Source organism: Myxine glutinosa, chromosome 3, assembly GCF_964187855.1.
Source record: "Myxine glutinosa chromosome 3, kmMyxGlut1.1, whole genome shotgun sequence".
Classification (NCBI taxonomy): domain Eukaryota; kingdom Metazoa; phylum Chordata; class Myxini; order Myxiniformes; family Myxinidae; genus Myxine; species Myxine glutinosa.
This window is the reverse complement of record NC_136263.1, coordinates 99,285,613-99,306,359: the sequence shown is the minus strand read 5'-3', so window position 1 is coordinate 99,306,359 and position 20,747 is coordinate 99,285,613. Positions and strand designations below refer to the sequence as shown.

Below are 20,747 nucleotides of genomic sequence, written 5' to 3'. Positions count from 1 at the left end.
TCGAATTTGATTTCAAATAAAACTGTGTGAGAGAGGAAGACACCACGGGCCTACAAAACAGGCCTCAAAGCTATGTGAGTTAATAAAATGGTGGATATTTGTTTATATGAAGGCTCTCCCAGAATGGGTGGTGCTATGGTTCCCAGAATGGGTGGAGCTATGGTTCCCAGAATGGGTGGAGCTATGGTTCCCAGAATGGGTGGAGCTATGGTTCCCAGAATGGGTGGAGCTGTGGTTCCCAGAATGGGTGGAGCTTTGAGGTTTTGTCTTCTCTGCAAGAACAAGAAGAACAAGAAGAAAAAGAACAACAACAACAACAGCAGAGGGCACTCTATGAGCAGCGTCTGCGACGCGGCTAAAAATTTGGCTAATGCGCAAAATAAAGAGATACTTCTGGAAAACGTACAGAAGTTTAACACTACTGTCCATGAATTGAGTTCGATATCAGTTTACATCACTTTCAAGGATCAATTTATTTGTTTCGAAATGTCAAATGTGGTTTTTGTTTCTTTTAAAGGTCACATTAACAAAATCTAGAATAATTTCAACATAATTCCAATGAACTTTTGGTTGTAAGACATCTTGAAAAGTAAGTTCACCCCCACAAAAAAAATATTCCATATTAAATGCCAAGTCTGTAGAAATGCCATTCTGCCACTAATTGGCAGATTGTTGTCCCTTGTTTCCAAACTTGTATTGCAATTGTGCAGGCTATTTTCTTTCTAACAAACCATGACTCATGTCAAAGAAGCTTTCAGTTTTCAGTTTGCTTTTCATTTCACTTGTCAATTTATAAAATGCTAAAGCAAAGCTAATTTTATTTGCAATATTATTGAATTATTCCTTTTCTATAAATTCCCCACTGGCATGTCATAAACACTCTTTGAAAACAATTATTCTATGCAAGACATAGCATTTATATGCTTCTGCCGACGAAGTTGCTGGAGGCATTATGGTTTTGAGTTGTACGTCTGTCCATCCATCCATCTGTGATAAAACTTGGTTCGCACAAGTATATCTTATGATGCAAAGTTGAACTGATTCGATTTTGGCATCAAGAGCTCAAAGGTGGTGGGTGGGTCGTGTGCAGCCACCCTGCTGCTGGTTGCATCACTTTCAGTGGGCGTGTCTGCCGCTGATGCAATGCCTCTCTATAACCAGTTATCTGGTACTCATTTAGCCGACCTCGGAAGGATGACAGACAGGCTGAGTCAACCTCACCTGGCGTTAATTCATCAGGATTCGAACTCAGGACCTTAGGATCCCAAGCCCGCCGCCCAAACCATTAGGCTAACACCAGGTTTAGAGGTCAAAGGTCAGAGTCTGTAATGGGTTTTCGTTTCTCCCATAACTTAAGAAGGGCTGAAGGAAACTAAGTCAAACTTGGTACATGTATAATGATGCAAAAATAAACATATTAGATTATGGGGGTCAAAGGTCAGAGGTCCTGTTGGGTAAAAATTCTGTTACTGCGCTAACTTGTGAACAAGTGATGGGATTTTGACCAAACTTGGTGTAAGTGTATATTATGATGCAAATATGAACTGATTAGTTATCATCGTCAAAGGTCAGAGGTCATGAGGTAAAAATGTAAGCCTTGAAAACAGCTAAAGGGATTGAAATCAAACTTTGTGCATGTAAAATTATGTAATAATGTGGGCAGAGCCATATCAGTCGATGTCGCGGCGTTGAATACGTTTTCAACATGCTTTCCACCTAGTTGTGTTTTGAATTCAAATACATACTCATATTTACTTTGGATCATTTCCACATCCACAACAAGAAATATATTTAGGATTGGAAGGGGGGAGGAGGGATGCATCGATAAACATATTAAGCAAGCACATCCTGTTATTTCATCCAGATTTGTGGTGTGCCATGTAAGATTATAAATAGTAATGCTCATGGCAATGAGTTAACACGTGGTGGCACTATCGCATGCAGGAGAAGAAGCTACTTGATGAGCGCATTGTCGAGTATTCATCTCACCTTTCAGAAGAGGAAGAACGGGCTAAGAGCTTGATGAAGACCAAAAACAAGCACGAAGCTGTGATTGCTGACCTTGAGGGTGCGCTTTGTCATGAGTATGGAAGTTGCTTGGGAGAGCAGAATTTAAAAACATTTTATTTATTTGATGTTTTATTTGAAGGAGGAAATTGATGCTTTGCTTCCATGATTTAATGACAGCAACACCAATTTTAAACGTCTCCGCATGGACTTCAAATCAGGAGAAGAGACTTTAAAAAATACCTGTACTGCTCAAAGGATTGCAGAGGACATGAGATCACCTTGTTGTTTCCAAAGCCTTGGTTGATTTATCATTTTTGGTCCTGCTTGGATTGAGGGAGATAACATTGTCGTGTGTGTCGGTGTGTGTGTCGGTTGTTGTCTCCAAACACGGTTTTCAGAAGGTGGAAAAGAGTCCTCCCAGGTCTCGATGTATCCACGTGTGTGTGTGTGTGTGTGTGTGTGTGTGTGTGTGTGTGTGTGTGTGTGTGTGTGTGTGTGTGTGTGTGTGTGTGTGTGTGTGTTTGCGTGCTGCATATATTATCTCAGTTTTTAGGCTTACAAACCCTCATGTTGTTGGTGAAATCAAAGGAACAAACTATTTTGTCTGATTGTCCTTGATTCTGACCACGCACGTCAACCAGATTGTTTATGGAATGAAGATACAAAAAAAAATTGTATACATATAGTCGAGGCTCATGGAAGAGCTAGCACACTGAATGGAACTGACAAAAAACAGGATGCGAAACATGCATGCATGGAGAAGAAAACTCCAAGGAGGAAAAACTCAAAAATTAGGAGGGATTTGGGTGGGTGTTAATGAGGTTAAAAAGATCATAGTTTTGGATTGGGGACAACATGAGATGGTGGAGAACAGCTGTCTTGAAGAGCTTATGGGAAGAATGAGATTGACGAGAATATGGAAGTTTATTCCATAGCTGGGAAAAAGACGAACAAATGAGTGGAGGTGAGCAGTGATCCTGAATTTAGGTAGTTTTACCAGATTAGGGTTTATGGTGGACTATGTGAGCCCTGCAGAAATCTTGGGGGAACAACGCAGGGAAAGAGCAGAGGGTGCAAGACCAGAAAGGAGGTGGTAGAAGACAGAAACCACCAACCTGTCTGCGATGGTGAAGTGATAAGCTCATAGACTCAACTTCAGCATGGGAGATTCCAATGATCTCTAAAGGCCTTGATTTCCACAGCGTCAAACTGAGCAAGATGTAAGGCAGGGGAGCAGCCCAGAGGGGAAAGCAGTACTCCATCAACCTGTGGATCAAGGCCTTGTCGGTGGATAGGAGTTCATGAGTGCAAAAGAAGGACTTTCTACGACGGAGGATGAGAAGTCGGTAGCTGTCTTTGGAGGCCTACAATTGGCAGTGTGCAATACTTATTTTGCCTGCTTCGCCTTGTCTAACTGTCGCTCACCCTTCATATTGTGCCGGATGTTGAAAGGAGGGGCATTCATAAATTTCTCAGACTGAGATGTCTAGTTTTTGTGTATCAATACAGTGCCCCATGACTTACTTGCATTTGTTTCATTAGCCCTTCATTTTCTATGCCAATATAATGCAAGTTTTCTGATTGTTCCTTCAAACACATATTGGTTGCTTTAATCATTTCCTTCTTATTGGTCAGCAATCACTCAGTTGGGATTTTGAATGTCAAAGAATAAATAGCTACATGGGGGTGATATCACTAATTCTTAATGGCGGTCTGTATAATATGGGTCTTTGCCCAGGTGCAATGGTGTGAAAGAGCAGCACACATATGGTTAACATTCTAAGGCAGTTTAACTTAATGATGTGCCAATTTTTGCATGAGGCTGGTGTAACATTTCCCTGTTGTTGTGGTTTTGCATCAGTCTGGTGTGATATTCTCAAAACAATTGAACTGATGACCTTGTGGGGTTAGGGTTGGGTCTGACATTTATTTTGGATTATTGCCATCCTTTGTGCTTCACAATGTAGTTTGGAAATACCTGCAGTAGTGAAGCCACATTTTCTTACAAGATACAAGATGACTCATAAAGTTAGGTGTATCTGTACTGGACAGTTCAGGAAGCTCACAACATAATGCCGTAGCCATTGCTGTTAATCGTGAGTGCTAAGGCTTTGGAGGACCCGTCATGCTGAGACTTTCGATATGTCCAAGTATTTAGGGATGATTGAACAACCGTTGCCTTGAGAAATGCCAAGTTGTGTGGATATCTCCGTGCCCTTTATACGGCCATCTTCTATGTTTAATGCCTCAAGCTGGGCCACAGTTTGTATGTTCATCGCATCTGCTGGCCATCATGACCTGGGAACATCTTCAAGAGGAATCATATCCATGCTTAAAGTTGGTGACTGAGGGCACCTTCGCCATGTATGACCACCATGTATTCAGTGATTTATTTGGAACTGGAAACACGTTTGCATACACGATTATGACATCTCATTGCTCATTTTTTTTTTCTTCTTTTTTTGTGTTATAAGCCTGGTGTTGGCTTAGTGGTTAGGGTGCCGGCTTGGGATCCTAGGATCCTGGGTTCGAATCCCAGTCGATCGCTGAATTAACGCCAGGGGGGTTGACTCAGCCTGTCATCCTTCCGAGGTCGGCAAATTGAGTACCAGTTCACTGGTAATTCCCTGTGTGTCGCAAGAGTCGACTAACAGGGTTGGTGGCAGGAAGGGCATCCGGCCGTAAAACATTGCTTCAAAAAGGGGACCATGGTGCCCGAAAAAGGCCAACCCCTGCTCTGCAGGGAAAAATGGCCTCTAAAGGTGGTTCTATTGCTCATTTTTTGTCAAATCAGCAATTGTGACGCAGAAAACATCTGTGTTACCTTCTGAAAAACAACAGTCATACAAACTAAGCTAATGACATGTGATGAACATACATAAAGTTTATAATGAGCTAAAAACTGGTGACCTTGGCTGCCAAAGAATATACCCCAGTTCAAGAACTTCTTTGAATGGCTGTTGTAGTTGTGCTTTCCATCTCTGAAAATGCATCCATTTGTCTGTCCATTTCATCTATTCATTAACTTGGCTGAAGCAGTGTATTTGAGCACAACGTTGAGAAACTTGCCGTACATGTGTGTGCATTTTCCTGTGCTGTTTGCACATTACCTCTTTCTTTGAGTGAAACTTCCTCGTGGTTTTGCAGAGAGACTTAAGAAAGAAGAAAAAACTCGACAAGAACTGGAGAAATCCAAACGTAAGCTTGACGGTGAAAGTTCTGATCTGCAAGACCAGATTGCTGAGCTGCAACAGCAGATAGAAGATCTTAAAATGCTGCTGAGCAGGAAAGAAGAAGAGCTGCAAGCAGCCCTAGCCAGGTGTGATGATGATTGAAGTCGAGTTCAATGATATATAATCTTTCCTGAAAGCTTCATAATAAAATTAATTCCTCTTATGTCAAATATTAAAATCTGGTTTGTCAAAATTGATTTTATAACAAGCTCATGATAATTAATTCCAAAAGAAGCTGAAGACATGCCCATTAAAGTTTTGGTATTTTTGTGGTACAATTGCTATTAAAATGTGAATATTTTAACACTCTCTCCTTGCTTCTTTGCTTGAAAACTACCACTATGTTGCCATTGTTTTAAATATACAATATAAACATTTATTATTGTTTTGTATTTCATAAAATAATTTGAGGCTCTTGCATGTTTATTGTAGGGTGGACGAGGAAACGGCTTTAAAAAACAATGCACTGAAGTTGGTGAGGGAACTGCAGGCACAGCTGGCAGAACTTCAGGAAGACATAGAGTCTGAGAAAGGTGCAAGAAACAAGGCGGATAAGCAGAAGCGAGACCTAAGTGAGGAGCTCGAAGCCCTGAAGACTGAGCTGGAGGACACATTGGACACCACTGCTGCCCAGCAGGAGCTCAGGTTGTCAAACTTGTCAAAAACTAATTGAGTACATAATTAAGTGTTTGCTGGTGGTTTGGTCCAGTAACAACGTTTGCAACCACTTTTCTTTGTGGCTGACATTGTATGGTATTTCATTTGTAATTAGCCCGTGCAGCGGGAGACGACGTTTTGCAATCGCTTATATCTGTATGTGTCTGCATGTCTGTCTGTATTTCTGTACTTTTTAGCTCACCTGGAACGTAGTTCCGGGGAGCTTATGTGATGGCACGTCGTCCGTCCATCAGTCTATCAGTCCGTCAGTCAGTAAACACTTGCAACTTCTTCTCCGAAACTGCTGAGGGGATTGCGACCAAACTTGGCACAAATGATCTTTGGTATGTTGCAACTCAAGTTTGTCACGGCATTCAAAAAAGATCGAGGTTTAAGGGGGTCTATCTGGGGTCAAAGTGACTTCAGGTTTGACTCCCTCCTCCCCCCAAAAATAAAATAGGTATTTGCTTTCGTCTCTGTAAATACACACGCAACTTTGATGAAACTTTATCACAACGTTCATCGCCCGTGATGTACCAAAGTTTGTTCATGGCAATAAGAAAGTCGAGGTCGAAGGGGGTCGGTCCATGGGGGGTGAATGTGGGTCAAGGTTTGACTGCCCCTCCCCCACCCCCTTCAAAATAGGTATTTTCTCTCTCCTCCGAAACTACACACACAATTTTTATGAAACCTGATCACAACCTTCCTCACCCGTGATGTACCAATGTTTGTTCACGGCATTAGAAAAATCGGGTTCTAATGGGGTCTATGCAGGGTGGGATGGGGATGCCCCCCCAAAAAAATTGGTATTTGTTTGTTTGTTTGTTTAAAGTCTTATGATTACGTTAGTATGATTCTACATGCTGCCCTGTCTTCCAGCAACAATTGAAATGGGTTTAAAATATGGTGATACTGTTTGAAATACCTTTATTCTGCGTAGTATATTGCTTTATTCTACCAGGTGAGCGCCCAGCGGTATTGCCCCTATTTTTTCCATACTCTTTGATATATTCATCTGAAACTTGGTACATGACTTTATTAAGAGAAGTTACAGAACATGTTTGAGTTTTGGGGCATTTCGCCCTATTTTTCATGGAGTTTTGGGGCATTTCGCCCTATTTTTCATGGAGTTTTGCCCTTTTTGCTTGGAATAAAAACATTCATTGGGACCAGTAGGGGACATGTATTGCAAAGCAGTTCTCACTGTTGTTTCTAGATGTTTGCATGAAGTTTAGTTTGAGTTCAAAGTGGATGCAGACATGCTTTTCATTTTGGAATGCTTGATAATTGTTGAATAGGATTGAGTGTCCTTCCTATCTCTATCTCACTTGATCATTGGCTTTCAGAACAAAACGTGAACAAGAGGTTGCAGACTTAAAGAAGGCAATTGAAGAGGAAGCACGCAGCCATGATGCTCAAATCCAAGAAATTAGACACCGGCACGGTCAATCTCTGGAGGAGCTCTCAGAACAGCTGGAGCAAACTAAGCGGGCAAGTGTATTTGTGTTGATCCTGTTTGGACCACAGTTGTTTGAATTGGAAACCTTTGATTGAAGATTGAAGTGGGTGCTCAGATTTGGTTATGATCTGCGATAAGGACCTGTACACAGGGTCCCTACTTATCTAAATCATGGCATGTCTTGGTTTGGAGCAAGACAATTGAGCTACCGCGTAGTAACAGTAGCTGACATCAACACCAAATGCGTACGAAATATCTTAATTGTGGGTTTTTCTTTTCTTTCAAATTTGTGAATAATTCCTTGAAGCAATGTTAGTTTTTTAATCTTCCTTTTTTTAACATGCAGTTTTGGGGTGGGGATGAGGTGAGAAGTGGGTGTGGGAGAGTGGAGGAATTTATAAACCAACAAAAACAATTATCTTTGTACAATTTGAGCCTGTTCTACTTTTTCTTCTGTCAATTGTTTACAGTTCAAGGCAAATCTGGAGAAAGCAAAACAGACTTTAGAAGCAGAGCGGCAGGAGCTGGGAAGTGAGGTGAAGTGCCTGGCTCAGGCAAGGCTCGAGTCTGAGCAGAAGCGCAAAAAGGCAGAGGCCTGCACCCAGGAGATGCAAGTGAAGTTGCTTGAAGCGGAACGTGCTCGGGCGGATCTCGCTGATCGGGCCTCCAAGCAGCAGGTAGGCTGATTTGTTAAACTGAGCTGTAAGTTTTATTTCCTCTTTGGTGGAACTTGTGCTGATAATACCCATCTTACCTCTTTTTGCTTATTCAGTTATTTTAACGGTTTTAGGTTATTTTATCCACCTTTTCATTTTTTGATCTACTGACTTTTACAAAAAAATCCTCTTTTATCACGATAACCAGGTTGAACTGTGGAAATTTTGAAGTTTTATAAATCGCTAGCAGGGGTACCAGGTGTTTTCCAGTGCTGTTCTAATCCTGTTGGCATTTTGAAGAACTGTTGTGGGGGCCTAAAACATTTCCCTACACCCACTAAGGAATGGGGTTGAGGATCATTTATTATCCTTCACATAGCTACAAAGGCTTGGGCACTATAGACCAAAAATAAATAAATTATATTCCCAAAAAAAAAATCCTTAGCTTTTTTTCAAAAATGTCCAAAAATGTTTTTTTGTTTTTTACCTAAACCACTCCCCAGCACTCACTGATGAACCTCTGAAAGTTTGACAAAGATCCATTCCGCCATTTGAGAAAAATGGCGACGCAGCACAAACACATTTTTCATATAGTATATATTTAACCGTTAGCGGTTAGGGTGCCGGCTTGGGATCCTAGGATCCTGGGTTTGAATCCCTATCGATCGCTAAATTAACGCCAGGGGGGTTGACAGCCTGCCATCCTTCCGAGGTCGGCAAATTGAGTACCAGCTTGCTGGGATGAATGATCCCGGTGTGTACCCCGGTTTAGAATAGGTACACCGTATCCCTGCGCATCGTAAGAGGCGACCAAGGGTTGGCGTCAGGAAGGGCATCCGGCCATAAAAACATTGCCTCAAACAGGGAACCATGATTGTCATGGGGCCTGCAAGGCTAACCCCCGCTCTAGCGGGGAAAATGGCCTTAAAAACGATCATTCATAGATTTAATCTGTTGATTTGGTTTTAAACATTTGTGTTTTTTTCACGAGATTAAATGCTGAATATCACTTTTCTTTGTGACTGCTTAATTTTTTTTCGCACTGTGAATTTATTTATTTTTTGCATTGATTTGAGTTGTCATTGTTTACTTTATAATGGGTCTTCCTAGGTGCAGTTTTCCCATGGTAATAAACTGAGTTTGTAATCAGATCTAAATTGTGTTTTATATGGGTGAGCATGGGCCATCAAGCACTATTTCTTGATGCTTTTTATTGTAAAGTTTTACACTGATAAAGTTGACCATGGATGATAAATGTCGCCTGATTCCCAATTGCTTTGCTCACAGAATGAACTGGAGAACACAACCGTGGTGCTGTCGGATATTGAAGGAAAGTCGTTAAAAATGGTGAAGGAAATAAACAGCCTTGGCTCTCTGCTCCAGGACACACAGGTGCAACCCACTGGTGTTACTATTATTTCCCATATTATGGGTCACATTTACTTTGAAGATCAAATTTAAAATATGTTTGCCATTCTGTGGCTAAAGTTTATACAAAATGCCCAACTATGTCTTTTTTAATATGCTAATTTCGAACAAATGTCAAACTGACCTTTTCTCTCATCTCTCTTGATCTTTTGCCATACTCTAGTTTTCGGTCTTAGCCTTGAATTAGTAGAACTTTTTCAGGCTAATTGTTTGAATTTTTCTTCCTCCTGCTAACTGTCTGCATACCATAACCTCAAAATGGTATTTATCGCCAGGAGTTGCTTCAAGAAGAAACTCGACAGAAACTCAATTTCAGCACCAAGCTTCGGCAGCTCGAAGATGACAAGGCCTCATTGCAGGAGCAGCTTGAGGAAGAGGAGGAGATTCGAAAAAACATGGAGAAACAAGTGACCTCGCTGCAGGCACAGGTTTGTTGTCCTCTTCCCTTTGTGTGCTTCTCCATTCAAATCTCTGCCAATAATTTCATGATTTTGCTTGTAAGATGTTACAAAGAGCCATGCATGGTGAAACAGAGAGATTTTTGCCTTTTATAGGTATAGATATATACAATATACATACACAGGTAGTGGATAAAAAAAATGGAAATACCAATTTAAAGTCATGTGATAGAACGTTGGGCCACCATGCGTGGCCTGTATGTGCCGTGGCATCGAGTCCACCAGCGTCTGGAATTATGCAGAAGGAATGCAGCACCATTGTTCCACGAGAAAGTCGACTCAGACCTGTTTGATGTAGGTAGAAAATGCTGTCTCATGTGTTGTTCCAAAATATCCCATAATGCTTGATTGGTTTCAGATCTGGAGATTGAGAAGGCAATGACTTATGGATAGCATCAGTGGCATGCTCATCAAACCATTTGGTGACCGCACGTGTTCTGTGGATGGGGGCATTTGTGGGGTGGGGTCTCCTCTTGCAGCCATGCTAGCCATAATTATAGACAACTAGGCTTGTGCAGCATTTTTATACATGACCCTAAGCATGCTGGGATGTTATTTCCCTGCACTTGCGAAGCGAAAAGCAGGGTTAGGCATTCGGTTGCGTCTGTACTTGTGGCGTGCGTACGTGTCTGTATTTTTTAAATTCACTTTCTCGGCAACCGTTGGTTCGATTGACACGAAATTTTACCATACTTTCTTGGAGTGCCTCCGCCTGTCGAAATTTTTATTTCTAATTATGACGTCATAGGTCACGTGGTACGGACGCCATCTTGGAAAAACGTTACACCTCTAAATCTCCCAAACCGCTGAATGGGAATAAAAATTGAAACATGGCTCATTGTCAAGTCCTCCCCATGTGGAATGAGATATTTTGATGATTATGTCCTCAGTCCCTGGTGTTGGGCTAGCGGCTAGGGTGCCGGCTTAGGATCCTAGGATCCTGGGTTCGAATCCCGGTCAATCGCTGAATTAACGCCAGGGGGGTTGACTCAGCCTGTCATCCTTCCGAGGTCGGCAAATTGAGTACCAGTTCACTGGTAATTCCCTGCTTGTCGTTAAAGGCGGCAAAAAGGGTTGGCGTCAGGAAGGGCATCCGGCCGTAAAACATTGCTTCAAAAAGGGGACCGAAAAACAACAACAACCACAGTTCCCGAAAAAGGCCAACCCCCGCTTGCGGGGAAAAAATGGCCTCTAAAGGTGGTTTTTTAATGTCCTCAGTGCCTTCAATATGACGTCATAATTCGACAAGTACAACGCTTGATCTGCTCAGTATGGAAAAAAAAAAATCCCCTGCAACTGTTAGTCCGATGGACATGAAATTTTCAGAATATGAGCGGCTCCTGTGGAATCTTCTTAAAGATAATTATGACGTCATAGGTCACGTGGTACAGGCGCTATCTTGGAAAAATTGAAAAAAGTTGCACCTCTATCTCCGAAACCGCTCCATGGAAAAATTGAAACATAGCTCATTGTCAAGTACTCCTCTTGGGGGATAAGATATGTTAATGATGTCATAATTAAGGTACTGATGACATAATTCAACAAGTACAACACTTGATTCAATTGGTATGAATTTTTTTTCTCTGCAATTCTTGGTCCGATTGACACATTTTTCACCATAGGAGTGCCTCATCCTGTAGAAAATTTTAATGATAATTATGACGTCATAGGTCACATGATACAAGCCCATCTTGGAAAAACTTCGCACCTCTATATCTCTGAAAGCACTCCATGGAAAAAAAATAGAGACGTGGAGCATTGTCAACTACTCCCCATGGGGAAAAAGATATGTTAATGATGTCATTGGCGCCTTCGTTATGACGTCATAATTCAACAAGTACAACATCCGATCATTCTGATTTTCTTTTTTCTCAGCAACTGTTGGTCTGATGGACACAAAATTTTCACCATAGGATCACCACCTCCTGTAGAATATTTTAATGATCATGACATCATAGGTCATGTGGTTTAGGCGCCATCTTGGAAAACCGTTGCACCTCCATATCTCCAAAACTGCTCCATGGAAAAAATTGAAACCTGGCTCATTGAAAAGAACTCTATATGGGGAATAGGTGTTAACGATGATGTCATTGGTGCCATAATTATGACGTCATAATTTGACAGGGACAACACTTAGTCTGATCAGTTTGAAATTAATTGAGCGTGATCTATGCAACAATTATATTAGAGAACATACATTTATGATGTAATCGCTCACATGGTCTGGCAGCCATATTGGATTAAAGAAAAAAGAAAAAAACGTTCAAAAACAGAAGAGTTGGCTTGCACCAAGTTGACTGCACAGGGTAAGTATTCTATGAATACCACCTCATTTGCTTAATTAACACGTGGGCCACACCTCTGTGGAAGCTATTGCTTGGTGCCTCTCATTTACCCAGGTGTTTCCATCTTTTTGTGTGTGTGTGTGTGTGTGTGTGTGTGTGTGTGTGTGTGTGTGTGTGTGTGTGTGTGTGTGTGTGTGTGTGTGTGTGTGTGTGTGTGTGTGTGTGTGTGTGTATATGTATGTATGTGTATATGTATATATATGTGTGTATGTGTGTATGTGTGTATGTATGTATGTATATATATATATATATATATATATATATATATATATATATATATATATATATATATATATATATATATATATATATATATATATATACATACATATATATATATATATATATATATAGGCGATATATACAGTGCATTCAGAAAGTATTCAAACCCCTTCACTTTTTTCACATTTTGTTATGTTGCAGCCTTATGCTGAAATCGTTTAAATTCATTTTTTCCCTCATCAATCTACACAATACCATGATGACAAAGAGAAAACAGGATTTTAGAAAGTTTTGCAAATTTATTAAAAAGAAAAAACTGAAATATCACATTTACATAAGTATTCAGACGCTTTGCTATGACACTTGAAATTTAGCTCAGGTGCCTCCCATTTCTCTTGATCATCTTTGAGATGTTTCTACACCTTGATTGGAGTCCACCTGTGGTAAATTCAATTGATTGGACATGATTTGGAAAGGCACACACCTGTCTATATAAGGTCTCACAGCTGACAATGCATATCAGAGCAAAGACCAAGCCATGAGGTCGAAGGAACTGCATGCAGAGCTCAAAGACAGGATTGTGTCGAGGCACAGATCTGGAGAAGCCTATTAAAAAAATTCTGCTGCATTGAAGGTTCCCAAGAGCGAAGTGGCCTCCATAATTCTTAAATGGAAGAAGTTTGGAACAACCAGGACTCTTCCTAGAGCTGGCCGCCCGGCCAAACTGAGCAATCGGGGGAGAAGGGCCTTGGTAATAGAGGTGACCAAGAACCCGATGGTCACTCAGGCTGAGCTCCAGAGATCCTGTGTGGAGATGGGAGAAACTTCCAGAAGGACAACCATCTCTGCAACACTCCACCGATCTGGGCTTTATGGCAGAATGGCCAGACGGAAGCCTCTCCTCAGTGAAAGATACATGAAAGCCCACAGAATCTTGTTTCTCACAGTCTGAGTCCTTTCGGTGCTTTTTTGCAAACTCCAAGCGGGCTTTCATGTGTATATACAGTGTGTATGTGTATCTATATACAGCACGTGGCTGTGGGTTTGCATCAGTTCTTCAGGTGTGCAGCAATGGCACTGATGCAGTGCTATCTAGGTCAGCAAGAATGTGGAGTTTGCCCATGGTGTTGGCATTAACTCCCCTCATCTTCATGAAGGACCCTGTGGTATCTTTAACTTTTGGAAACAAATTCTGGCGGACGGGACATCTAGTTTTATTGTCCATCCAAGGGATGGCTGATTGATTGATCCAAGGGACGTTGATTTATTTCCTGCCCTGTCTGTGAAACACTGGAGTGACAGTTTATAACTGGGCCAATATTCGAACATAGGCTAGACGGCTCAGAGGTGAGTCCATAGAGCTCGGGGATATCCTGCCAGCCGCTAAATTGTATAATGTTTATGTAACAGTGGACCTTAAGTTTTAAAATCTAATATTTTCTCTCTTGCTGAATTTCCATCCCTTGAATATGGACAGATGTTTCAGCTTTGTTTATTTATTTATTTTTCTTCTCAGGCTGTATGTTGTTGTTTGCTTTGTCTTATTACAGCTTGCTGAAGCAAAGAAAAAGGTGGAAGATGATGTGGGTGTCATGGATGCCCTTGAAGACACAAAGAAAAAGCTGCAGAAAGAAATGGAAGTGCTCACTCAGCGACTCGAGGAAAAGACCGCTGCACATGACAAAGTGGAAAAGACCAAGAACCGACTACAACAGGAAATCGATGACATGACTGTAGACCTGGACCATCAAAGACAAACGGTGTCTAACCTGGAAAAAAAGCAGAAGAAGTTTGACCAGGTATACAATATCACTTGTTGAGACGGCTCGTCCCCTCCTCCATCCCCCTCCCCTCCTATTTTGGTCACATCTAAGATCACCTGATCTTTTATTGTAAATGTGATGGTGATTACTTTGGAGTATATAGCCCTCCTTTACAATTTTCTAAAATAATCATTGAAGTGGCAATGCACTTTAGATTTCTGTCAATTGTTTATCTTGATATTTAACTCCACCAAGAGGATTTTTCTTTCTTTTTTTTAACCATGTTGAGAAATTTACACATAATCATGTTTCACTGCTGGTGTTATTGTCCTGTGTGCATGACAGTTGTTGGCAGAAGAGAAGGGTACTTGTGCACGCATCGCTGAGGAGCGAGACCGTGCTGAAGCTGAGGCCAGGGAGAAAGAAACCAAGGCTCTTGCATTAGCTCGGGCATTGGAAGAGGCTCTTGAGGCCCGTGAAGAACTGGAAAGGTCCAACAAGCAACTACGATCAGAGATGGAGGACCTCATGAGCTCCAAAGATTACGTTGGCAAAAATGTATTTTATTCCTCCATATCTGGTGTACAAAATTTGACTTCACAGCAACTTTGTACAATCAAATAAAATCTCACTTTAATTGACTTCCTTCTCTCATTATAGGTGCATGAGTTGGAGCGCTCAAAGCGTGGCCTTGAGCAGCAGGTATGCGAGATGCGCACACAGCTGGAGGAGCTCGAAGATGAGCTGCAGGCGACTGAGGATGCCAAGTTGCGCCTGGAGGTGAACATGCAGGCCATGCGAGCACAGCATGAGCGAGATGTACAAAGCCGTGAGGAGCAGGGTGAAGAAAAGAGGCGCCAGCTTGTGAAACAGGTGAGATTTATGCGATGGCCACTTCTGTATTTCCCTTCGCCTCATAATGTTGTGAAAATGGCTTGTGAGTTGTGGTAGGTATACCTTTATTTTCTTTCCACCCACCATGATGGTTAAATAGTATTATATTTGCTCTATGGCTACTTTGCTGCTTGTTGATTGAAAGTCCCAAATGATTTTCATTCTTGAACATTTTTCTCTTTTAGAACCTAAATTTCTTGTTCTTCCATGAGCCTCATTTTTGTAAAGAAAAAAATCGCACCCATGTTCGAAGGAAGTGCTTCAGTTTGGCATTTTTAATATGAAATTGGCAAAGCCGAGAAACAATCGAAACCCATTGCAATTACCCTTCAGAAATAGTGGAATTGATCTCCAAGACCTCGTTGCAGAATATGAGGCTTTATTGCAATCGACTTGGTATATCTCTACATGAAAACACAAATCATTCTATCAGGTATACCAAGCACATGAAAACACATCAAACAGATAAAGAATAGAGTAAGCATTCTAAGCCACGAAGCAGATCTCATAATCACCTTACCAAGATCTCAGCGTTCATAGCAGCAGTGCCAGTAAAACTCCTACAGCTGGTTAAATATGCTAATCGGCCCACATCAGCAGGGTCCTCCCATGACAGACAGCTGTGTGTATTACACGCCCGCAACCCGTCTCTTCCTCTTCTTCTGATTCATCACAATCTCCCTCTCTTAAAAATGCAACTAATAGGGCTCATAGCCAAAACGGGTTGGAGGTTGACAAACCCGGCCACCTCCCGTGCGGTATACTCCAGCATCTCCATAACCACCTGAGCTAGGTATCAACCGTCTTCCCTCGCCTGGCGATCTACTCCCAGAACCCGGCGAGACCGATGCTTGGGGCAAGGCAGCCATGCTCTCATAATCCGAAGCGGCGTCACCCCCAGTATCCGCGACCGGGCGGGAGTCTGCCCGGGCGGGGGAGGGGGAGGTCGTGTCAGCCTCGGCCGAGCCCCTCTCGTCAGCAGTCTCATCCATCTCTCCACAAGGCGCAAGATGCCGAATCAGCCCTGTAGTTTCTCGCCCGTCCGCGAACCGAACGTGCGCGTATTCCGGGTTTGCATCCAGTATGTCTACGCGGTCCACATATGGTTCATATTTGCTTTGACGGACCATCTGTTTCAGTAAAGCAGGTCCAGGCTCGACTAACCATGAGGGTAGGGGCTGTCCGCTGGAGCTACGACGTTGGTACTTGAAGAGTCACTCGTGCGGGGTAGCATTAGTGGCAGTGCACATAAGACTCCTGATAGCATGTAGTGCTTCAGGAAGCACCCATTCCCACATGCTCGGGGCCAGGCTGCAGGTACGCAATGCCATCATAACTGCCCTCCAGATTATGCCTTGTAACGCTCGATTTTTCCCGTTCCCACGGGGATTATAGGCGGTGGTATGGCTGGAGGCAATGCCATGCTCAATGATAAATTGCTTGATCTCCCGAGACATAAAAGCCGTCCCGCGGTCACTGTGTATAAATGCGGGATACCCAAACATCAGAAACAGTTGCCTCAAACAGCGGATTACTGAAAGGGAAGACGTGTCCGAGCACGGGAATGCGAATGGGAATTGAGAATACTTGTCCACTATTGTCAGCATATAATGATTAGGCCCACCACCGGGCAGAGGTCCCTTGAAATCGATATTCAGTCGCTCCCATGGTCGTCCGGCATGTATTAGCGTACCCATAGCGGGCTTGGAGAAGGTCGGCTTTAGTTCCGCGCAAACCTGACAAGTCTTACATACCTGGCGAATCTCATCCATGGAGAAAGGCAGGTTTTTACATCTGACAAAGTGGGCCATTCGTGCCACGCCCGGATGACAAAGCGCAGTGTTTATATTCCGTAGTTCGCCGACTGTCATTCCGGCGCAGATGGGCCTAGACAAAGCGTTGGCCGCATGGTTGTCTTTCCCCGGCCTGTATACAATTTCAAAGCCAGAGTCCACCAGTTATATGCGCCAGTGTGCGATTTTCTCGTTCTTAATCTTTTGAGAATGTTTCCCATTGTACATGAACAAAACAGACTGCTGATCAGTTATTACTGTGAATCGCTTCCATTCGAGGAAATGGCGCCATCTGTGGACCGATTCCACCACGGCGTACGCCTCCTTTACGATAGAGGAGTGGCGTCGCTCCCTGTCGGATAGAGAAAGCTACCGGTCGGCCACCCTGACTCAGTGTTGCTGCAATTGCGCAATCGGACGCATCAGTTTCCACTACAAAGGGGCCATCTTGTTGATTGAAGTTACGACAGCGTCGGCGACGTCATTCTTGAGTTGTCGGAAAGCTGTTTGAGTGGCCACGGTCAGTGGGAATGTTTTGCATTCAACAAGCGGCCTTATCCTCTCTGAGAACATCGGAACCCACATGCTGTAATGCATAAAAAAGCCCATCGTTCGCTTTCAAGTCGCACGATCAAGTGGGAGGGGCAAGGTCGAGTAGGGCTTAGAGCCGCGCCGGATCGGTCCTTATCTCCCCTCCGGACATCGTGTATCCCAAGAGATTTATGGTTCGCACCGAATAGCTGCATTTGGACTCGTTGAAGGTCAACCGGTATTTATGGGCTACTTCCAAAAAACGACGCAGATTCGAGTCATGGTCCTTCTGATTCCAGCTGCAAATGGTCACGTTGTCAACGTACACGAACACATCTTTCACTTGTTCTTTTGCCAAAATCTCATCTATAGCTCGTTGGAAGCCCGCCACGCTGCTCGTAACACCGAATGGTCTTCTCCGGAATTGTTACAGTCGCTGTCCCGACTCGAAGGCCGTGTAGGATCAATCGGCTGTTCGTATCGGAATCTGATATGCGCTTCGGAGGTCCAGAGTACTGAATAATCTAAATTTAGATACCGCTCGAACCATGTCCACCATGCAGGGAAGCGGCTACGCATCAAGCTGAGTATAACGATTAATCGTTTGGGAGTAGTCTACGACCATCCGTTTACGATGGTTCGGGCTGTTTACGACCAGCAAAGAAAACAAACATTTATTGTTTTGTTAAGATTAGCCAATCAAGCAGCAGCAGTTTTTGATCCATCCATTTTTTGTTTTGTTTCTCTTTTATCTTTTTTTTTTTTCTTGATTCTTCGGACATCAACACATATCTTTTGCTTACCCATCTGAATGAGAATACTCGTTATGTTTTCTGGTTGTACATACATTTGTCCGTACGGGCTAAACCTCGTTTTTCTCAGCAACAATATGTCCGATTGAGATGAAACTTTCAGGGTAGGAGTGACACCCATGCAGAATGTCTTTGTTAATTGTGATGTCATACACTACCAGAAAAAATTTAGAACACCTCAGTTTTTCCAGTTTTTTATTGAAATTTAAGCAATTCAAGTCCAGTGAATAACCTGAAATGGTACAAAGGTAAGCAGTAAACTGCTCGAGGTTAAAAAAAAAGAAGTTTAGATTAGCAAAAACAGGAAAATGTAAATTTCACAGTTATATTGTAAAAAAAAAGGCCTTCTTCAGGGAACAAGTAATGGGTTAACAACTTACAGCTGTTCTGCAGCAATGTAAGTAAATTAAGCCTTGAAAGTTGATGCAAACAATTCCTACAGGTGTCCCAACCTCTGCTGATTACTGGATTACAAACCCCCTGTCTGTATAAAAGCAGTATTCAAACAGACTGTTATTACACCCTCTGAAGCATTATTTGGACAATATTGCACTGCATGAAGTAGTATATTGCTATCATAATGGCGAGAAAAAGGCAATTAACAAAGAAAGACAGACAGACCATTATAACCCTTCTTAAGTGTAGGTCTTTCCTTTAGAGAAATTGCAAAGTAAGCCAAGGTGTCAGTGAGTACAGTTTCCTACACCATCAAAAGGCACTTGGAAACTGGAGGAAACTCTGACAGGAAGAGGTCTGTTAGACCCAAAGCCACAACAGAATCAGAAGACAAGTTTCTGAGAGTCAACAGCTTGCGTGATAGGCGGCTCACAGGACAACAGCTTCAAGCACAGCTTAACACTGGTCGAAGTAAGCAAGTCTCAATTTCAACTGTGAAGAGAAGACGTCGAGCTGCAGGTTTGACAGGTCGAGTGGCAGTAAGAAAGCCATTGCTAAGATGGCAAAATAAGAAAAGGAGGCTTGCCTGGGCCATGAAGCCCCGCCAGTGGACTACTGAAGACTGGAAGAAGGTCTTATGGATCGATGAATCAAAATTTGAAATCTTTGGTTCATCACGCAGGGTTTTTGTACGTCGTCGAGTAGGCGAAAGGATGGTTCCTCAGTGTGACACCAACTGTCAAACATGGAGGAGGAAGCGTGATGGTCTGGGGCTCTTTTGCTGGATCCAGAGTCGGCGACTTGCACAGAGTGACTGGCACCCTGAACCAAAAGGGCTACCACAGCATTTTGCAGCGCCATGCAATACCCTCTGGTATATGCCTAGTTGGTCAGGGGTTTATCCTACAGCAAGATAATGACCCTAAACACACCTCCAGTCGATGTCAAAACTACCTTCGAGGAAAAGAACAAGACGGTAGGCTTCAAATCATGGAATGGCCAGCACAGTCTCCAGACTTAAACCCCATCGAGCTGGTTTGGAATGAACTGGACAGAAGGGTGAAATCAAAGCAACCTACAAGTGCAACACATTTGTGGGAACGTCTGCAACAGTGTTAGGAAGAACTTCCTGAACAATATTTGATTTCCACTGTAGAAAGAATGCCATGTGTGTGTTCGGCGGTTATATCTGCAAAAGGTGGCTACTTTGCCGAGTCAAAAATTTCAATTAAATTTTATTAAACAAAATGATTCTATGATTTATTTTTTATCTCCAATTGTTTATTTGTTTTATGCTTAATTTCAGAGTACATTGAGACATTAAACTGCATAAATTTCAATAAAAACTGGAAAAATTGAGGTTTTCTAAAACTTTTGACTGGTAGTGTAGGTCACGTGGTATGGCAGCCATCTTGGATTAAAAGCAAATAATAAAAAATATATTTCTTGGAAACCGCTGAATGGAAAAATTTGAAACTTGGCACATTGTCAAGTACTCCCAATGGGGAACAAAAGCATGATAATGATGACATCATAGGTGAAGTGGTATACCAGCCAACAATGTTTTAATCGAATGCCTTATCCTAAAAATCTGAAATTGCATGCACATGATCAATGACAAATTTGTATTGAAATATTAAATTTATGATGCGTCGGTCACATGGTTTGGCAGCGATATTGGATAGAAGTAAAATATTAAATAATTATATCTCTGAAACCTCTCACCCTTTCGATGCGAAATTTTACAAATATCAAACAGCACTGTTGCAAACAGCACTGTTGCCGGTGTGTGCCCCGGTTTAGAATAGGTACACCATATCCCTGCGTGTCGTAAGAGGCGACTGAAGGGTTGGCGTCAGGAAGGGCATCCGGCCATAAAAACATTGCCTCAAAAAGGAAACCCTGATGATTGTCATGGGGCCCGCAAGGCTAACCTCTGCTCTAGCAGGGAAAATGGCCTTAAAAAGGGGGGAAAAAAACTTGCGTATAGTTTGAAAATGATGATGTCATGGGTCACGTGGTTTGGCAGCCATCTTGGATAGAAAAATGAACCTTATCCGATCAACACGAAACTTCACAAACCTGATCCC

At 42.4% G+C, this 20,747-nt stretch overlaps 1 protein-coding gene across 8 annotated transcripts in view; it reads left to right on the top strand.

Moving 5' to 3' along the window:
* LOC137423339 (uncharacterized) overlaps positions 1–20,747 on the top strand; it is a 250,533-nt gene that overhangs the window by 192,226 nt on the left and 37,560 nt on the right. For all 8 annotated transcript variants that reach the window (XM_068110373.2, XM_068110371.2, XM_068110370.2 and 5 more), the window contains 10 exons: positions 1,945–2,068; positions 5,158–5,329; positions 5,676–5,888; positions 7,247–7,391; positions 7,830–8,036; positions 9,303–9,407; positions 9,719–9,871; positions 14,019–14,267; positions 14,577–14,789; positions 14,892–15,104. In XM_068110373.2, coding sequence (XP_067966474.2) covers positions 1,945–2,068; positions 5,158–5,329; positions 5,676–5,888; positions 7,247–7,391; positions 7,830–8,036; positions 9,303–9,407; positions 9,719–9,871; positions 14,019–14,267; positions 14,577–14,789; positions 14,892–15,104 — 1,794 coding nt within the window. The remainder of the gene's footprint in view (positions 1–1,944; positions 2,069–5,157; positions 5,330–5,675; positions 5,889–7,246; positions 7,392–7,829; positions 8,037–9,302; positions 9,408–9,718; positions 9,872–14,018; positions 14,268–14,576; positions 14,790–14,891; positions 15,105–20,747) is intronic.